At 40.7% G+C, this 21,074-nt stretch overlaps 1 protein-coding gene and 2 pseudogenes across 1 annotated transcript; 1 reads left to right on the plus strand and 2 right to left on the minus strand.

Moving 5' to 3' along the window:
* Window positions 1–12,726: 12,726 nt before the first annotated feature.
* Window positions 12,727–15,751, minus strand: LOC116922710. The gene is made up of 11 exons (XM_045178699.1): window positions 15,630–15,751; window positions 15,364–15,567; window positions 15,163–15,297; window positions 14,767–14,962; window positions 14,636–14,713; window positions 14,301–14,432; window positions 14,031–14,241; window positions 13,537–13,814; window positions 13,240–13,476; window positions 13,078–13,173; window positions 12,727–12,996 (listed from the first exon to the last, which is right to left on the minus strand). The coding sequence occupies exons 1-11, from the start codon at window positions 15,749–15,751 to the stop codon at window positions 12,727–12,729; spliced, it is 1,959 nt and encodes a 652-aa protein (XP_045034634.1).
* Window positions 15,752–16,874: 1,123 nt separating this feature from the next.
* Window positions 16,875–18,570, minus strand: LOC123475699 (annotated as a pseudogene).
* Window positions 18,571–19,295: 725 nt separating this feature from the next.
* The window catches only part of LOC116936238, an 8,075-nt pseudogene continuing 6,296 nt past the window's right edge, over window positions 19,296–21,074 (plus strand).

Here is a 21,074-nt window from a genome sequence, read left to right on the forward strand (position 1 = left end):
TTGAGGGATTCAAATGGGAACGGTCTCTGAAAAGTGTTGGAACACAATCAGTGGAGCTGTTGAGAACAGTATGCATTAGTGGTTGTTTGAGGGGTGCAAAAGGGGAAGGTCTCTTAAAAGTGTTGGAACGCAGTCAATGCAGCTGTTGAAAACACAAAGAATAGGAGGTTGTTAGAGGGATGCGAAAGGGAACGGTCTCTGAAGATTGTTGGAACACAATCAAAGGAGGTGGTGAAAACAAAATGAATGGTGGCTTGTTTGAGGGAGGCAAAAGGGAACAGTCTCTTAAAAGTGCTGGAATGCAGTTAAAGGGGCTGTCAAGAATACAATGAATTGGTGGTTGGTTGAGTGACACAACAGGAGACAATCTCTTAGGGGTGTTGGAAAGCAGTCAATGTAGCTGGAGAAAACACAATGAATTGGGACTTGTTTAAAAGATTCAAAAGGGAACAGTCTCTGAAAACTGCTGGAACGCAGCCAATGGGGCTGTTGAGAACCCAAGCAATCGGTTGTTGTGTCAGGGATGCAAAAGGGAACGGTCTCAGAAGGGTTGTGAAACACAATCAATAGAGCTGTTATGAATACAAAGTAATGGTGGGGGTTCGAGGGACGTAAAAGGGAAAGGTCTCTTAAAGGTGTTGGATTGCAGCCAAATGAGCTGTTGAAAACACCATGAATTGGAGCTTGTTTTAGGGGATGCTAAAGGGAACATTCTCTGATGGGTGGTGAAACACAGTCAAGGTAGCTGTTATGAATACTGTAATGGTGGATATTGGAGAAAAGCAAAAGGGAACGGTTTCTTAAGAGTGTTGGAATGCAGTCAATGGAGCTGTAAAAAACAAATGAATTGGTACTTGTTTGAGGGATGCAAAAGGGAACGACCTCTTAATCATCTGTTAGAACTCATAGAATTGGTAGTTGTTTGAGGGATGCAGAATGGAACAGTCTCTGAAAGGTGTTGGAATGCAGTCAATGTAGCTGGTGGTAATACAATGAATTGGTGCTTTGTTTAAGGCATGCAAAAGGGAACGGTCCATTAAAAGTGTTGGAACACAGTCAGGGGAGTTGTTGAGAACCAAATGCAAGGTGGTTGTTTGAGAGGTGCAAAAGGGAGCGGTCTCTTAAAATTGTTGAAACACAGTCAGGGGAGCTGTTGAAAACAGAATCCAATAGCTGTGGTTTGAGGGGTGCAAAAGGGAACAGTCTCTGAAAAGTGCTGGAACACAGCCAAAGGGGCTGTTTAGAACCCAAGGAATTGGTGGTTGTTTGAGGAATGCAAAAGGACACAGACTCTGAAGGGGTGTTGAACCCAGTCAATTGGGCTGTAAAGAACACAATAAATGTGTGGTTGTTTGAGGGATGCAAAAGGGAACGGTCTCTTAAAAGTGTTGAAACACAGGCAAGGGAGCTGTTGAGAACAGTATCCAATAGCTTTGGTTTGAGGGCTACAAAAGGGAACGGTCTCTTAAAAGTGTTGGAACACAGTCAGTGGAGCTGTTGGGAACAAAATGCAGTGTGGTTGTTTCATGGGTGCAAAAAGGAACAGTCTCTCATGGGTGTTAAAAAGGAGTCAATGCAGCTGTTGATAACACAAAGAATAGGTGGTTATTTAAGGGATGCAAAAGGGAACGGTCTCTGAAGATTGTTGGAACGCAGGCAATGGAGCTGGTGAAAACAAAATGAATTGGGCCTGTTTGAGGGATACAGAAGGGAACGGTCTCTCAAAGGTGTTGGAATGCAATCAATGGAGCTAATCAGAATACAATGAATTGGTGGTTGTTTGAGGGATGCAGAAGGGAACGGTCTCTTAAAAGTGTTGGAACGCAGTCAGTGAAGCTTTTGAGAACAGTTATCAATAGTGGTTGTTTGAGGGCTCCAAAGGGAACGATCTTTAAATGGTGTTGGAAGGCAGTCAATGGAGCTGTTTAAAAACCAAAGAATATGTGGTTGTTTGAGGGATGCAAAAGGGAACAGTCTCTGAAGGGTGTTGAAACGCAGTCAAAGCTGTCAACAACAAAATGAATTGGTGTTTGTTTGAGGGAAGCAAAAGCGAACGGTCTCTAAAGATTGTTGGAACACAGTCAATGCAGCTGGTGAAAAAAAAATTAATTGGGGCTTGTTTGTTGGATGCAAAAGGGAACGGTCTCTCAATGGTGTTGGAATGCAGTCAATGGAGCTAATCAGAATACAATTCATTGGTGGGTGTTTGAGGGATGCAAAAATGAACGGTCTCTGAAGGGTGGTGAAAAGCAGTCAAGGGAGCTGTTAGGAATACATTGTAATGTTGGTTGTTTTAGGGAAGCAAAAGGGAACGGTCTCTTAATTTGGTTGGAACGCAGTCAAAGGAGCTGTCCAGAACACAAATTAATAGAGGTTGTTTGAGGGGTGCAAAAGGAAACAGACTCTTAAATTTGTTGGAATGCTGTCAATGGAGATTATTGGTTAAGAGGTTAAGAAAACATAGATTATGTGGTTGTTTGAAGGGTGCAAGTGGGAACGGTCTCTGAAGGGTGGTGAAAATCAGTCAAGGGAGCTGTTAGGAATACATTGTAATGTTGGTTGTGTGAGGGAAACAAAAGGAGATGTTGAGAACATAAAGAATGGGTGATTGTTGAGTGATGCAAAAGGGAACGGTCCCTTAAAGGTTTTGGAATGCAGTCAAGGAAGCTGTGAACAACACAATGAATTGGTGGCTGTTTGAGTGATGCAAAAGGGAACGGTCTCTGAAGATTGTTGGAACAAAGTCAAGGGAGCTGGTGAAAACAAAAGGAATGGGGGCTTGTTTGAGGGATGGAAAAGGGAACGGTCCCTGAAAAGTGCTGGAACGCAGATAATAGGGCTGTTGACAACCCAAGGCATTGGTTGTTGTTTGAGGGATACAAAAGGGAACAGTCTCTCAATGGTATTGGAACGCAGTCAATTGAGCTGTTGAGCACTAAGAACTGGTGGTTGTTTGAGGGCTGAAAAAGGGAACGGTCTCTCAAGTATGCTGGAACACAGTCAATGGGGCTTTTGAAAACTCAAAGAATAGATAGTTGTTTGTGGGATGCAAAAGGGAACGGTCTATCAAGATTGTTGGAACACAGTCAAGGTAGCTGGTGAAAACAAAAGGAATTTGGGCTATTTTGAGGGATGCAAAAGGCAACGGTCTCTCAAAGGTGATTGAATGCAGGCAATGGAGCTAATCAGAATACAATGAATTGGTGTTTGTATTAGGGATGCAAAAGGGAACGGTCTTTAAAGAGTGTTGCAAAGCAGTCAATGGAGCTAATGAGAACACAATGATAAGATGGTTGTTTGAGGGATGCAAAAGGGAACGGTCTCTGAAGGTTGGTGAAAAGCAGTCAAGGGAGCTGTCGAAATACTTGGTAATGTTGGTTGTTTCAGGGAAGCAAAAGAGAACGGTCTCTTAATTTTGTTGAAACACAGTCAAAGGAGCTGTCCAGAACTCAGAATTGGTGGTTGTTTGAGGGATGGAAAAGGGAACAGTCTCTTAATAATTTTGGAAAACAGTAAAAGGAGCTGTCCAGAACACAAAGTTATAGTGGTTGTTTGAGGGCTCCAATAGGGAACGGTCTCTTAAAAGTGTTGGAACGCAGTCAGTGGAGCTGTTGAGAACAAAATGCAGTGATGGTTGATTAAGGGGTGCAAAAGGGAACGGTCTCTTAAAAGTGTTGGAACGCAGTCAGTGTAGCTGTTGGGAATACCATGAATTGTTGCTTGGTTTAGAGGTGCAAAAGGGAACGGTCTCTTAAAAGTGTTGGAACGCAGTCAGTTGAGCTGTTGGGAACAAAATGAAGTGGTGGTTGTTTGAGGGGTGTAAAAGGAAACAGTCTCTGAAATGGGCTTCAATGCAGCAAAAGGGGCTGTTGAGAAGCCAAGGAATTGGTGGTTGTTTGAGGGATGCAAAAGGGAACGGTCTCTCAATGGTGTTGGATACAGTCAATGGAGCTGGTGAAAACACAAAGAATTGAGGCTTGTTTGAGGGATGCAAATGGGAACGGTCTCTTAATTTTGTTGAAACGCAGTCAAAGGAGCTGTCCAGAACACAAATTAATAGTGGTTGTTTGAGGGGTGCAAAAGGGAACAGACTCTGAAATTTGTTGGAATGCAGTCAATGGAGAAAGTAAGAAAACAAAGATTATGTGGTTGTTTGAGGGGTGGAGAAAGGAACGGTCTCTTAAAAGTGTTGGAACGCAGTCAGTGGAGCTGTTGAGAACAGTAAGCAATTGTGGTTGTTTGAGTGATGAAAAAGGGAACGGTCTCTAAAAAGTGTTGGAACGCAGCCAATGCAACTGTTGAAAACCCAAAGAATAGGTGGTTGTTTGTGGGATGCAAAAGGGAACGGTCTCTGAAGATTGTTGGAACACTGGAACATAGTCAATGGAGCTGGTGAAAACAAAAGGAAATGGGGCTTGTTTGAGGGATGCAAAAGGGAACGGTCTCTCAAAGGTGATGGATACAGTCAATGGAGCTGGTGAACACATAATGAATTTAGGCTTGTTTGAGGGATGCAAATGGGAACGGTCTATTAAGGGTGCTGGAAAGCAGTCAATGGAGCTGTTGAGAACATAAAGAATGGGTGATTGTGGAGTGATGCAAAAGGGAACGGTCCCTCAAAGTTGTTAGAATGCAGTCAAGGAATCTGTGAACAACACAATGAATTGGTTTGTTTGAGGTATGCAAAAGGGAACGGTCTCTGAAGATTGTTGGAACACAGTCAAAGAAGCTGGTGAAAACAAAATGAATAGGGGCTTATTTGAGGGATGCAAAAGGGAACGGTCTCTCAAAAGTGTTGGAACGCAGTCAGTGGAGCAGTTGAGAACAAAATGCAATGGTGGGTGTTTGAGGGGTGCAAAAGGCAATCGTTTATGAAATTAATTGGATTGCAGTCAATGAAGCTGTAAAAAAAAAGAATATGTGGTTATTTGAGGGATGCAAAAGGGAACGGTCTCTGAAATTGGTTGGAATGCAGTCAATGGAGCTGATAAAAAGACAATGAATTGGTGGCTTGAGTTAAAGGAAGCAAATAAACAGTTTATTACAGTTGGTTATTGTATACGCAATTGCTTCAAATTAGTAAATTGTAATTAGTTAGACGCGAGAAAAGTGTACGTACGGCGTAGAAAAATGTACGTATGATGTCGGCCATGTTGGAAAAGACGTGTAAATTAATTTACGGAATGCAGTGTTGTGATTGGCTGCAGCGAAAAATCACGTGACCCGCATGCAACCAATGGCAGCGTGCGCTCACATGAAATTTCTCGGACAAACAGACAGATACACAAACAAATCCCGCCCACAAATACCCCATTCGCTTTTATAAAGATAGGAGACTATTATACGGCGGCCCGTCCCAGGACGGTAATAGGTGAAGTCTAGTATTTAGTGTTGGTGTGGAAGGTCGGACCTGTTCTTAAATCCCTGAATCCACCTAAAGCCCCTTAATCCACTAATAGCCCCTTAATCCGTCTAAAGCCCCTTAATACACCTAAATCCTCTTAATCCACCTAAAGCCCCTTAATCCACTTTGTGCCTCTTAATCCATGTTTAACCGCTGAATCCACGTAAACTCTAATCTACTTACAACTTACTAATCCACGTTTTGTCAAGTAGTACTAATACACGTAAAAAACAATGGATGAAATAAATCACGGATAAGCGTACTTTGAAACTGCCCCCAAGGCCATGTCTTGCTCCTTACTTGGTCCTTTACCTGCAGTTTTAGTGCTTTACCAATATCCGTCCTCTGCCCGTCCCAGGACGGTAATAGGTGAAGTCTAGTATTTAGTCGGACCTGTCCTTAAGCCCCTTAATCAACTTAAAAACCCTTAATCCACTTAAAGCCCCTTAATCCACTTAAAGCTTCTTAATTCATGTTAAGCTGTTGAATCCACGTAAAGCCCCTTAGTCTACTCTCAACTTATTAATCCACTAAAAGGCCCCTTAATCCATGTTAAGCCGCTTAATCCACGTAAAGAAACTTTATCTACTTACCGACTTAATTATCCACTTGTATTTTCTTAATCTATGGTTAGCCGCTTAATCTACTTACAATTTATTAATCCACTTGAAGCCCCTTAATCCACGCATTGTCAAGTCGTACCACTCATATACGTAACAATTCATGGAGGAAAAACAAATCACGGTTGAGCGCACTTGGGAACTGCCTCAAAGGCCATGCTCCTTACTTGATCCTTTACTTGCAGTTTTTGTGCTTTACCAATGCCCGTCCCCTGCCCGTCGTTTCCAACCTGTCCGTTGTTTCCGCCCTGCCCGCGGATCTCGCCCTGCCCGCGGGTCTACACCTGCCCGTCGTTTTCCCCAGTTCGTCTTTTTACCCGCCCTGTCCGCGGAAATTGGAAAGAAAAAGGTTAAGCCTAGCCGGCGGCAGTTCGAACCCTTTTCAAGTAGTCGACCTTTTTCCAGGTAGTCGACCTTTTTCCAGGCAGCAAAAGTTACGTGAACCCTTTTGAACCAATGGAAGAAAGCGCACTGAAAAAAGGGAAAACTCTCTTAATGGTGTTGGAACGCAGTCAATTGAGCTGTCAAGAAAAAAATGTCAATAGAAGCGCGGGCACAACGATTGTTCCCCGGAAAAACAAACAGACAGATACACAAACAAATCCCTCCCACAAATACCCTTTGCGCATTAATAGAAGTAGTAGACGATGCTTGTCCTCTGCCCGTCGATTCAAACATGTTATTTGTTTCCGCCTTTCCCGCTGGTCTCGCCCTGCCCTCCGTTTTCCTACGTCCGTCCTTTTACGCGCCCTGTCCGCACGAATTCCAAAGAAAAATGTTAAACCTAACCTGCGGCAGTTCGAATCCTTTTCAGGTGGACGACCTTTTTCCAGATAATCAACCCTTTTCCAGGCGGCAAAAAGTTACGTGAACCCTCTCGAACCGATGGAAGCGCGCGCACTGGAACAAAAAGGAACAATCTCTTAATGGTGTTGGAACGCAGTCAATTGAGCTGTTAAGAAAAAAAATGCAATGGTCGTTCTTTGAGGGATTAAAAAAGGAAATGGTGTCTAAAGGTTGTTGGAACGTTGTCAATAGACATATTAAGAAAACATGAATTGGTGCTTGTTTGAAGGATGCAAGAGGAAACAATCTCTAAAGGAGTTGTAATAACTCAATGAATTGGTGGTTGTTTGAGGGATGCAAAAGGGAAAGGTCTCTCAAGTAAGTTGGAGTGCAGTAAATGGATCTGTTGAGAACACAAAGAATAGGTGGTTGTTTGAGGGATGCAAAAGGAAACAGTCTCAATGGTTTTGGAATGCAGTCAAAGGAGCTGTCCAAACACCATGAATTGGTACTCGTTTAGAACCGCAAAAGGGAATGATCTCTTAATTAGTTGTAAGTACTCAATGAATTGGTGGTTGTTTGATGGATGCAAAAAGGAACATTCTATGAAAAGTGCTGGAACGCAGTAAATGGAGCTGTTGAGAACAAAATGAATTGGTGCTTGTTTTAAGGGATGCAAAAGTGAACGGTCTCTTAATATTAATGAATAGCAGTCAAAAGAGCTGTCGAGAACACAATGTAATAGTGGTTGTTTGAGGACTGAAAAAGGGAATGGTTTCTTCAAAGTGTTGAAACACAGTCAGTGGAGATGTTGAGAACAAAATGCAGTGGTGGTTGTTTGAGGAATGCAAATGGAAACGGTCTCTTAAAAGTGTTGGAACGCAGTCAGTGGAGCTGTTGGGAATACCATGAATTGTTGCTTGGTTTAAAGGATGCAAAAGGGAACGGCCTCCTAATGGTGGTGGAACGTAGTCAATTGAGCTGTTGAGGACAAAGAATAGGTGGTCTTTGAGGGATGCAAAAGGTAGTGGTCTCTGAAAAGTGCAGCAATGCAGCAAAAAAAGATGTTGAGAAGCCAAGGAATTGTTGGTTGTTTGAGGGATGCAAAAGGGAACGGTCTCTTAAGGGTGTTGGATTGCAGGCGGCGGAGCTGTTGAAAAACACAATAATTGGTACTTTTTTATGGGATACAAAAGAGAACGGTCTCTAAATTAGTTGTAAGTACTCAATGAATTGTTGGTTGTTTTAGGGTTGCAGAAGGGAACGGTCTGTGAAAGGTGTTGGAACACAGGCAACACAGCTGGTGGGAATACAATGAGATTGTGCTTGTTTTAAAGAATGCAAAAGGGAACGGCCTCTTATGGGTATTAGAATACAGTCAAAGGAGCTGTCCAGAACACAAAGTAATAGTGGTTATTTGAGGGAAGCAAAGGTAACAGTCTCTCAAGGTTGGGGGCACACAGTCAATGGAGCTGTCAAGAACACAGAATTGATGGTTGTTTGAGGGATGGAAAAGGGAACGGTCTCTTAATATTTTTTAAACACAGTCAAAGGAGCTGTCCAGAACACAAAGTTATAGTGGTTGTTTGAGGGCTGCAAAAGGGAACGGTCTCTTAAAAGTTTTGGAACACAGTCAGGGAGCTGTTGAGAACAAAATGCAATGGTGGTTGTTTGAGGGGTGCAAAAGGGAACGGTCTCTTAAAAGTGTTGGAACGCAGATATTGGAGCTGTTGAGAACAGTACACAATAGTGGTTGTTGGAAGGCTGCAAATGGGAACGGTCTCTTAAAAGTGTTGAAACGCAGTCAGGGGAGCTGTTGAGAACAAAATGCAGTGGTGGTTGTTTGAGGGGTGAAAAAGGGAACGGTCTCTTAAAAGTGTTGAAACACAGGCAGTGGAGCTGTTGGGAATACCATGAAATGTTGCTTGGTTTAAGGGATGCAAAAGGGAACGGTCTCTTAAAGGTGGTGGAACGCAGTCATTTGAGCTGTTGAGGACAAAGAATAGGTGGTTTTTGAGGGATGCAAAAGGGAACGTTTTCAATGGTGTTGGAATGCAGTCAAAGGAACTGTCCAAACACAATGAATGGGTGGTTGGTTCAGGGAAGCAAAAAAAAAACAGTCTCTCAAAAGTGTGGGAACGTAGTCAAGGGAGCTTTTGAGAACAAAATGCAGCTGTGGTTGTTTGAGGGGAACAAAAGGGAACGGTCTCTTAAAAGTGTTGGAACGCAGTCAGGAGAGCTGTTGAGAACAGTATATAAAAGCTGTTGTTTGAGGGCTGAAAAAGGGAACGGTCTCTTAAAAGTGTTGGAACGAAGTCAGTGAAGCTGTTGAATACAGTATGCAGGGGTGACTGTTTTAGGGGTGCAAAACTGAACGGTCTCTTAAAAGTGTTGGAACGCAGTCAGGAGAGCTGTTGAGAACAGTATCCAAAAGCTGTTGTTTGAGGGCTGAAAAAGAGAACGGTCTCTTAAAAGTGTTGGAACGAAGTCAGTGGAGCTGTTGAATACAGTATGCAGTGGTGACTGTTTTAGGGGTGCAAAAGGAAACGGTCTCTTAAAAGTGTTGGAACACAGCCAGAGGGGCATGTAGACACTAGACCGTTTTACAACTAGAACTTTTCGTACTCGACACTAGAACGTTTGGTCCCGACAGTAGAACTTCTGGCGCCGACACTAGAACGGCGGTGAAGGGGAGGCACTAAATTTTAGCCAACCAATAGGGAAAGACTCGAAGTGGGAAGAAAAGTTCCGACACTAGACCTTTTTTCTCCGACTGTAGAACTTTACATGGCGACACTAGACCTTTTTGCTCCGACACTGGACCGTTCTAAAATAGAAACTTTTCGATGCCGACACTAGAACTTTTCGATCCCGACACAAGAACTTTACATGCCGACACTAAAACTTTGCGTGGCGACACTAGAACTTTTCGATAATGACACTTCCACTTTTCCATCCCGACACTAGAACGTTTTGATCCCGACACTAGAACTTTTCAATCCCGACACTAGAACTTTTCAATCCCGACACTACAACTTTTTGATCCCGACACTACAACTTTTTGATCCCGACACTAGAACTTTACATGCCGACACTAGAACTTTACGTGGCGACACTAGAACTTTACGTGGCGACACTAGAACTTTTCGATACCGACACTAGAACTTTACATGCTGGCACTAGAACGTTACATGTCGACACTAGAACTTTATATGTCGACACTAGAACTTTACATGCCGACAATGCAACTATACTTGCCGACACTAGAACGTTTCGATCCCATCCACAGAACTTGAAGATGTTCTTGATTTGACCGCTAGATGGATTCAAATCTAGGGGCAAAAGGTTTCACGCATTGTACCGCTAGATGGGGGTATAAGAAGACTTAAACCTATCTCTGTCGTCTGGCATCGGCTGCGTTTACCCGTGACGTGTCGTCAAATTCTGCGTGAGTGACGTTTTTTGTCAAACCACGCGACATGGATAAAAAAAACCACCAATAGATTAAGAACATTACGCTGCTATTTAGGGTGTTTTAACAGATGCCTTTTCTGGCCGTTTTACACCAAACAGACATTTTTGAAAATGTTTCAATTTGACGGAATTTGTCAAATTAAGGGGCAAACAATACGAAAATACCGTTAAATAGATCAGCTCTTCCTTGTTAATTTAGCATCAGAGCAGACATAATTATCTACCGTTTGGTTTCTCATTTCTCCTGTCAGATATCATTTATCTGGAACGGCAACCCCGCATTCTACCTGCCAAATTCGAAAAACTATTTTTTTACAACTGTGTTTAATTTCTGTAATTAGATTATCTCGAAACAAAATTTTTTTCACGTTATTATTTTATATTATAATTTATTATATATATATATATATATTATTTTATATTAAGAAAAAATTAAAAATCAAATGCCAAAACGGGGGCCGATTGGGCCAGGGCTGCCACGAACAGGGTAATTACCCTTTTTGGGGTTTTTCGATGGTCGTTTTTCAAGACAGGGTAAACAGGGACCCTGTAGGGTAAAATGACTTTTTGGCCGAATTTTACCCTTTTCTTAGGGTAAAACACTTTTTGAAATTCATACTGCCAAAGGCCGAAAACTTCCTTGACGAACAATTATTTGCTATTTATCTTTCATATTTTGGTGATCGGTCGGTAGGGGACTCTACTTGACCATATAAATGGCTAATGCCTAATGGCCTAATCCTATAATGATGGTGTGTGGTCTGCTATATGGCCTTTTGAATTTCGGCTGCTTGTCACGTTAATGACGTACCTATACGCTATTTTGCATTACCTGATGATAAACTTGAACGAAAGATGATTAAAAGCACGATGAATTAAAAGATATTGAATTTGAAAGAAAGCTTTAAATTGGCAGAAATATCAGAAAATCCCATAGGACTGGCATTGCTTGATTGTCTTGAAAGCGGTCTTGATGATCTTTTTGAAAAAATAACTTTAGATGGCCGTGCATCTGAAATTGTTGAGTTAGTCGCTCTTGGATATAATGAAAATGGCTCAGTTTTATTTGATATTGATACCAATGAAGAGCTGAAAGAGGACTCTAGCAAAATTAGATTGTTATTATGGGCTCCCTTATCAGCCCGCCAGTTTCCTCTACAACATCCATTTGTCTGCTACAGAAAGTGAACACGTCTACAAAAAAATTAATCATAAATCAAGAACAGGAGGTCAAATAAAAATTACAAGATTACCTGATAACGAAGGAATTTCGTAATCCAATTATGAATGGAACGGAAGGTAATTTCAAGGGAAAAAATTAAAACTAAAACTACAACGGGCGAAACTCTGTAAGCCGCCATGCAAGAACTGTTACTAGTTCGTGTCCAATTTTTGTTTTAACAATTTCATCGAACTGGCAACTTCGGACGTTAGCCAACTCTATATGGGAAAATGGTTTATTATTAAATTATATAAAAAATATGGGGGGTACATTACAGTATGGAATACATAAAAACAAAATAATAAATTAATTTAATGATTAGTTTGGGAGATATAGGGGGAAAACGAAAACCGTCCCGGCTTACTCCAGTCTCCCCTAAGACAACAGGCTGACATCCGGGAATTTGTAGGACACGGCGAATCTCAAAACAGCCCTTTTGACTGTCAACCCTTAAAAATTTTCTTGAAACAATTTCAACAAATAGATTACCGTAACAGTGATAATAGTTAATGCAAAGTGTTTAAAATGTGAACAACAAATTTATTGTCCATTTGCAACCTAGTTTTTTTCAATTAAGAAAATGTTTGCGTTAACTTTCAGTGTATCCAAAACTGCAATTTTTTCCTCGTTAATGGTTGTTTACCAATGTGACGGATTGATGGAAATAAAAAGTAAAAAAGAATTTAATGCATATTTAATTATCCGCGTTTAAACAACAAAAAAGGGATGTTACAATGTTCACATTTTGATAATTGTAACAGATAAAAAGTGGTACATAAAACAGCCTTAATTAGGTGGTTATAAACCCCCTATAAGTTGTAGTAGAAAAAAAAAATTATTTTTCGGTACTTATAACCCCCCCTCCAGTTTAACAAGTTTTGGGGGGCTATGAGCACCCAAAATTGAACAAATTTTTTAATAGTGTACAGAATTTCACTACTGTTCATGGACGGGGATTTGAACCCAAGATATAAAGCATTCCTGTCTCATGTTCTACTATCATGCTGTGAGAAATGCTATGTATTATCTAAGTTTTTAACAAGTTAGGTCTTAATCAGATTTTTTTTAAAGTATAAACCAAAGCAGAGGTAAAATTTCGGAAGTAAGGGGCGTTTGGCTTTATTACTACAGGAATAATCTGTCCTTACCTTCAACTATACCCCTGCAAAGGAAGCAACGCGAATTAGCAGGTGCATCTTGCCCATTGCCATGCCACGGTACTACCCTGTCAGCACAAACATTGCAAAATAAATGGCCACAAGGCCTGAAAAAAAAGATTTAGGATTGTTGAAACAAATTTCACAAATCATGTCGACGAAATGATGTTGCTGCTGATCCTCTTCGACGATCGGTGGCGGTATCTGCACTTGGTCCTCAGCAACGTCAATATCTATTCCAGCATCAACTATAGCTTCTCGTACGAGATCGTCAAAATCTTGTATTCCCGGTACTGCAACTGGAACCAAAACAGGACCATGTGGCTCTTCGCCCTAAAAGTACGGTTTAAAAAATTCTTGTTTTATCGAAATGGAATTTCATTATTTCTGTAAAACAGTTGCTGGTTAGCTTACGAGCAAGTGGACTGCAGCACCAATAGCTCCACCACCCATTCCGCGTCCTCGACGTCGGACCTCTCTTTCGTTCCCTAGTTGTGCACCGTCCTCTACCTAATGAAGAGGGATAAATGATTATAGTATACCCAACCAGCAAATAAAAAAAATAAAAAAACTTACTAGTGGAACATTTCCCATACGACCACCACGTCCAGCATCAGCAAGCCGACGGACACCAGCAGCTCGACGGACACCACCAGCCCGACGGACAACAGCAGCTCGGCGGACACCATCCCCTCGTCGAACACCATCCCCTCGTCGAACACCATCACCTCGTCGAACACCACGATGTCGACGGACACGAGCAGCTCTTCGATTGACGTCAGGTCCAACATCAGCGCCTTGTTGGTCTTCTTCCTGATAAAGAAACAGTATTATTATTACATCGAAAATAAATTATTATCTGTTAGTACTAACCAAAGACTCATCGGAAACAGAGTTTTCATGGTCTGAGTCAAAGGGATCAGCTAAAAGGCCGCCTAATGGTGCAGGATTATGCAGAGGTTCGAAAAATCTCGAACACATTTCAAGAAACCGGTAAACCGTTATTTCACGGTTGTCCAAAGATTGGCAAAAAGTCCTAATACGCGCATCCTTTTCTGTTTGTTTCTTGGCATGTTCTCGTCGAATAAGCCGTCCTGATCGGGCGAGGTTGTAGTCCTTTACGGGACTTGCTTCTACTTTTTGCAAGTACTCTTGGGAAGAAATAAAACAGTTTTACCACAGTAGGAAAAAAGATGTTATGCAAAAAAGTAGGGGGTATAGATTAAATTAAAAATATATATATTAATAAAAATTAGAATAAAATATTAAGAAATCCGGAAAAAAACAAAAAAAAGTATTATCGAGCAATTACGAAGCCCCTAATAAATTACTTTATAATAAAAAATTACCGATAAAGGTCCAGAAACTCTGATGATATTTTCCACATTGCCTGTTGAACCATCGGTGGAAAGATTCTACCTCATTCATTGTACGCCTGGGCTGCCCATTGACGCTAAAACGATCTGGAGTGACTATCTGGAACCAATAACTTCCCATGTATTCATAAATGATTTGCATTTTAGCCCTGACATCAGGAGTTTCATCTTGCAGTAAGACAACTGATGATTGGCAGATATCCTAGTAAAATTTTCATATTATTAAAATAATCAAAAGCTATGAGAAAAAAATTGCAGAACCATAAACCCTTGGTGAGCTTGTGCGGCAGGCAACAAAGCGAGTGCAATAAGCATTTTAACAATTTTCTTGACATTTGGTCGGTGCATATAAGACTGTCGTAATCCTTCTGTACAAACTTTTCGGAAAATTGCCTGAAACAAATATTTATTACGAAAATATAAAACTATCAATTTTTCGAAATACAACAATGATAACTTACCTGTCCAAAATGAAACCAGCACCCGCGAGAATGGCCACCTGGAAATGCATGCTCCGTTGCATTAAGAATAGCAAATTCGTAGTCGGATACCATTCGGATAATTCCGACACCTTCCCCGGGCACAGTTCTTAAGACATGTAGAATACGATCAAGAACCAACTGGTATAGTGATTGAGTCTTTTCAGACATGACAGCATAAGCCAGTGGAAACATCTAAAAAAAAGTAAATAATCTTGGTATTTCAATAATTTCAAACATATACATACATATCTATATGCCGCAACGTGCAACGTGAATAACTGCGAAAACAGCAACGGCAAAGTGGCAAACGTTCCGTCGCATGCTATTTCTTCTGACGTTCGAAGCAGTGGTAGCATGGCCAGACTGATAAACACGAGAGCAGTGCCGGTTGGAGTTGAAACTCGTCCATGATAGAAAACTGAAGTTCCATCTGCTGTTTTACTAAAATACAAGCAAGTTTAATAATAGACCATACATTACATTTTAGCTGATGGAAGCAACGAAAGTTTAGATTAAAAACAATAAAATTCATGAATATATGGTTATTGAAACTCCCCAATGAGTAAGACGCGGCAAGCGTTAGCTGAGCTAAATTTAAGTTTGGCTTAATATCGTGTAAAAAATTATAGAGAACTACGTACTTGTATAGCTCGCTAGCTATTAAGGAAGCCTCTGCTTCGTCTATCGTTTGTGGCACTGGAGGTTGCGCTGATCGTCTTGCACGCTGCATTGCACGTTCGAGGTTGGCGTCATACGCTATCGGCACTCCAGGATTCCTAGAGGATGAATAAGGAATCATAAGTTTGAAATTAAATTGCTGTACATTATACGGTATGCCTCACATGTCGCGAATTTCTTCTTCAAAAATCATCCGACTTCTTTGTCGTGTGTCACGTGCCCTCTCCAACATTCGTTGTTTCATGGCACAATACTTCAAATGATCTTCTTTGTTATCGTGCCCATCATGGCCAGTGGTCATAAAATATGCCCCATCTTCTAAAAGCCTTGCCGGGCAACCGTTCTTTGATTCGCTACAGCGAAAACCACTTTAAAAAAGCAATATCATTTTAGTAAATGAAAATTCAATTATTCAATTATAATTTCATACCCAGCATCAAGGTTATTTTTGTGGTATGTATGTAGATTTTCACACACTAAAACATTTGAATTAAAACGGCTACCAGGAGCCAGATGGCATACCACTTCAACACCGTTTTGCAAATCCGCCATCCTCGTTGTTGCACTTGCAATTACACTTCTACACTGCACTAAGATTTAGTTAAAACTAAACTCGTTAAATCGGTTACCATGCGGTGGATCACAGTTGGAAACAAAGCCGTACCCCCTTCGATGGGTAGGCTATCTCCCAAGAGATTTCACCCCAATTGAACCCCTCCCCCCAGGCCCCAGCGATAAATTCGAATTTTGCATGGCGAACGTTCAGATCAAGCAAAAATTTAAGCAATTATTCTATTAGCTCCCACGATCGGTAATTTTATTTTTTCCTCTTGTAATCGCAACTTGGCTCTGAATTTTAAAAAGGCATCTCCGATTCCTTTAATTCATTCTGCAGTAACATATTTTGTTCCTATAAAATGAGGGTTAATAAGATCACAAAATATTTCTCATTCCTTTGATAAACCCAGCTCTTACCTCCAATTGCCGATTTTCGCGAAGCACTTATTCAGCCAAAAGCTGTCCCGGTTCTTCTAAGATTACCTATATAGTCCGTCATCGTCCTCAGAGATGTCAGTTCATGAACTTTATATAACAATAAGATAGTTCGGAAAAACGTTAAGAAAAAACTAATTGCTTTATGCTTATACGTAGTTGTATCTGCTAACTATTCTTGCATACAAGCACTCTACCGACTTGCGCTCCTTTTCGATTACTTCTGAGAGTTTTTCTATGATTTTCTCACGTTCATGGTTTTCAATCATTAGAAGAAGTTCCATTTCCTCTTCCAATGTTAACGGCGTTTCAGATTCCGAAGCGTTCCATCCCGTGTTTTTCTCAGATGATGCTGATTCTGCCGAATGACCAGTAATCTCAATAACCGTAACATGGCACGTATTTTCTGTTGAATTCTGACCTCTGTTTTTTTCTGTTGAATAGGTGACGGCTCTTGAATGCTTATCATCAACCCGACTTCAATTAAATGTGGCTGGCCTTTTGATATTTCTAGATCCTGTTCCACTATATGTTTCTCGATTCACAATTCAGGATTGGGGACTCCAGGATCAGGTAGGCCTATAGCTGTTCAGCTGGTTCAGAACCTTCACGGGCAGAGCCAATTCCAGCCTTTACTCAACATCATGTCCACTAGGCCCCACATCTGATAAAGCTGCTGGTTTTACGGTTTCCGAAACTGTGTTCTGGATCGTGGCAATCGTAGGAGCTCAGAAGTAGATGCTTGCAGTTTCAGTTGTCTTTTTAGCTGCGTAAAGATACGCTGTGCCTAAAGAAGAAAACATTTAGAGCTCAGTTTATTTATAGAAAATAAGTGTCAGGATTGGTCTTACTTCCCATGAAAAAATAAACTTGACACGCTACATGTCAGTTCTACACATAATTGTGCTTCTCGATGTTTCGCCACAGATCCGACACTCATCGCATAATGAATTTAGGCAAGCAACGACTCTTGTTTCTTAAGTGCAATTGTCATAGCATCGAAATCATCAGGTGAACTAACTCCAACACCTGATAGAGGTGGAATGTACCTAATATTTTAGAGAAGTATGGTAAAACAATATAAACGAGTAAATCCAACTGGCTTTCAAAACCCAATCGGATGATCCACCTACTTCCTTTATATATAGTCTACTGATATCCTGATGCCAACATCTTTAAATAAATCAGTAGGGCTACTGCTTTAATAGTGGAGGGTATCGAAATATAAGGTCTATGTAGAGTTCTACTGACTTATAATATTTAAATAGCCTTATTATTTGAGTGCCAGCAAAAAGTGAACGACTAGACTATATACGAATATGGACATTCCAAGACACGATGAGTCAAGTTTAATGTCGGGCAAAGTACAATACTAAGATTTTGCACGTTCATTTTGTTATAAATCGCTCCTGAAAAGCATCCAGACTACGTCGTCAATAACATGAAACGGAAAAGGTGAGGCATTATTTTAATTATTTTACCGAGTTTAATTTTTCTACCTTTTCTATCACATGTTCCATGAGCACCATCAACCAAGATAACAGTGGTCTGTTGTATATATAGGTAATTGCCGAATAAGATTGCTGAAGGTCTCCTCTTGAAGTTGGCTATCTACGATAGATATAAGACGTCCTCGAATTTGGATAAAAGCTCATTATAGTTAAAATATTATCCGGCAGTTCCCTACAAAAGGCATCAAAATGGTTTCATGCCATTCAACGAAAAATTATAACATTAAACAAAATGTACCGATCGTAGCAAGCGGCTTGCTTTGCCTAGAAATATACCCCGGTGGGTATATTTTAGAACTACGTTTTCTCGGTTGTTCTATGCTCGTCGGAGTTCAACTACGCGAGTCTTTAGTCAAGAACTTTGAAAAATTCCTTCTTGTTGCAATCCTAAATCAGGCAGGTGAGAAAGTAAGTCTTAAATAGGCTAAGGGAAAATGCAAATTTACCATAGTCTTGTAGTAGTTATTTGCAACAGCGAACTACAACAAGCAAATCTATACCGTCATGAGAACCACTTGTTTGGATGGCTAACTCTAATGGCACACCCAAAACAGGCAGATCATCTAAAAACAAGGCTTTGAAATTAAGTGAAACGAATTGTGACAGAAAAAATAGTACCTTCCAAAGATGTGGGAGGTTTGGTGTTTTTTTTTTTATTTTATCATTTGTATTTTGAGGATGCGTCTGATCTGTCGCTTGCCATGATATAATCAAGTTACGGCGTTCATTTGTGGAAATTCCTCTCGGCCAACGAACCTGTTCGATTGGGAACACGTCAACTGTACGACCATTCTGGCGCAGGAAAACTGCCCAGTCACGGCTAAAAGAATGGCCGAGTTCATTTCGACATGAATTTATTGGTTTCATGTATAAAATCATGTATTCAATACATACTACACAGTTTTAAAATATTTGGTTCGATCGTTTTCACAAGTTAGCCATTATCTATCCACCACTTCCGAATGTCTGGATACACTTTGGCCGTTCAAAATACTATTAGCTGGGAAAGGGACATACGAATGGGGGAGGAGGGGGGTTGGGGGATGCAGTAAGATTGTAACCGAAAACCCTCCCATCCCCACCCTGTTTCTAAGGGCAAAGCAAACGTTTTGGAAACGACTGCGCTTGGGGTTGAACCTTCAACTCTTCTGTTAGTTTGTGAAGTGTAAGCGTCAGGTCATTTAGTGTTTCCAGCAACGAAGATGCCTCGCAATCACCAAGTTCAAGAAGGATACCACCAAGTTCAAGATGGATTTGAGGATTTCGAAGTGGAAGGTGTGCTGAATCGAAGGTAACTGAAACTTTATTTTGTTTCTTTTTTATGTTAAATTAACTCACTTAATTGTATTTTTGTTCTTTTCCTTTTCCCGTTTTAGGATGGTGCGGTCGGGAACTGGACGTTCTAAAGTCCAATATTTACTCAAATACGTTGGGTATGCAGAGGCGGAGTGGACGGACTATATGCGAATTGCGGAAATTGTCGGTCTCTGACCAGGAAATTCGTGCGCAACGGAGGGTAAGTGTTTTTTTGTATTCATTTTTTTTTTGTATTCAATTAATTTATTTTATCTTTTTGTTTCAGAGCTGTAACCGTCTACGAGGCTGGACCAGCCGGTGATCGGGGTGAGGTATTTCTGGACGGGGAAGCCTCGCTCTATTGCGAGGCTTTCCTGGCCAGTGAAGCCTCGTCCTCGGGCATGGGCAATCCGGCCGAGGAAGGTGGGCAGCCGACCGACGAGTCCGCCGTGGAGCCACCGGCCATTGAGGAACCCGTTCTCGTGGATCTACCCGTCTCCATGGAGTTACCCGTCCCCCTGGAGCTACCCGCCCATGTGGAGGTACCTTGCCCCGTGGCTCAACCCGCTTCCGTGGCCCAACCCGATATCGTGGCGCAACCTGCTCTCGTGGTTCAACCCGCTCCTGTGGCCCACCCCGTTCGTGTGACCCAACCCGCTCCCGTGGTTCAACCAGCTCCTGTGGCTCAAGGTGCCGTAGCGGTAAGTAATTGTATTGTAATTTTTTATTATTAATTTATGTAAAACTTTATTTTTAAACACAGAAACAGGCTTTGGGGTTGATTTACGAGGGTTTTCGGTTGCTCGGTCCTCTTTTGGGGCACTTGGGAAACCAAGGGCCTAGTCAGCAGGATGTGCAACCGAAACAGAAAGTAAAGCGTCGAAGGAGCGACCTTAATAAAATGAAAACCAGAAAGTGTAATAAGGTAAGTCCATGTTTTATGAATGTTAATTTATTGTTATTTATTTTGGGTTATTTTCTAGTGTCAACAGAAGGGGCACTACCAAAGGGACTGCCCAAATTAAATGATCTTTTTCGGTTTTTTTTGTTTTTTATTTTTTTTTTACGTGGAACTTGTATGGTTTTTGAAATTGCAATAAATAACGAAGTTTGTCGAAATAGGTGTTTTATCTTTTATTTTACATTGAGTGGTTTTTTTGGCATTTTTGTTTGAGTCAGTCTTTTGGAATTGCGTCAGTCGTACGTGTGCAAGATTGGAAAAAGCAGAAGGGACACAGTATACATTGCGTGTTACTCAAGTTTGTTTTTGGAGGATTTACATTTCTAATGATTTTTCTACGTAAGTAATTGTGTTGAAATGATTGGTATTGTTTTGTCAGAGTAATAGAATACATATCAATCAGAGTACATATACATACAGTACCCACACAAAGTTTGGAAACACGACGAGTTTTTCCTTCACGGCGGCTTACGGGCCGAAGTGCGTTTTCGCGATAACTCACGTTTGAGTTATCGCAAAAAAAACAAATCAAAAATCCTCTTGTTGAGGAAAGAATTTCCTTTCACCATGAATTTTTTGAAATGTTTGTGAATAGAAGTTTAGCCCCAAAGTCATAGGATCATATGAATTTGATTGCTCGCAGTTATGTCTCATGCTAAAATTCAATTTTATCCAAAAAATTTAATTTTATATTTGAAACTTTAAACAAACGGTAGGCGACATAGTCGTCTACATTTTGACAAAGTTTCAATTTTTTTGATGAAAGGCTAATTTTGCTGATTTTTAAAATAAACAATGCCGATCAATCTTTCGTGGCGAGGGAAAAAACCCAACCCCGGGGAAAAAAGGAGGAAAAAAAAGGGAAGGAAGAAAAAGGGGAAATAAAATTTAAATTTTTTTTTTAAAAAAAAAAAAAAAAAAAAAAAAATCATACAAAGGGCGCTCATGTTTCTATACTATTTTGTTTGCCTATGAAAGTTTCAAGTAAAAATTCTTTTCAAAATTTTCAGAAAAAGAAATTCTTTCTAAACAAAGAGTTTTAATGAAAAAAGAAAAAAAAAACGAAAAAAAAAGAAAAAAAAAAAAAAAAGGCCCAAAAAAAAGCGGAACTGTG

This window comes from Daphnia magna, linkage group LG9, assembly GCF_020631705.1.
Source record: "Daphnia magna isolate NIES linkage group LG9, ASM2063170v1.1, whole genome shotgun sequence".
In the NCBI taxonomy this organism is placed as follows: domain Eukaryota; kingdom Metazoa; phylum Arthropoda; class Branchiopoda; order Diplostraca; family Daphniidae; genus Daphnia; species Daphnia magna.

What these genes read in the sequence shown, in the direction of transcription:
- LOC116922710 (XM_045178699.1), bottom strand. Translation starts at nt 15,751, where the DNA reads ATGGCGGATTTGCAAAACGGTGTTGAAGTGGTATGCCATCTGGCTCCT. An exon ending in AAAAATAACCTTGATGCTGG is followed by an intron (nt 15,568 to 15,629) that starts GTATGAAATTAT and finishes GCTTTTTTAAAG; the next exon opens with TGGTTTTCGCTGTAGCGAAT. An exon ending in ATAGCTAGCGAGCTATACAA is followed by an intron (nt 14,963 to 15,162) that starts GTACGTAGTTCT and finishes CTTGTATTTTAG; the next exon opens with TAAAACAGCAGATGGAACTT.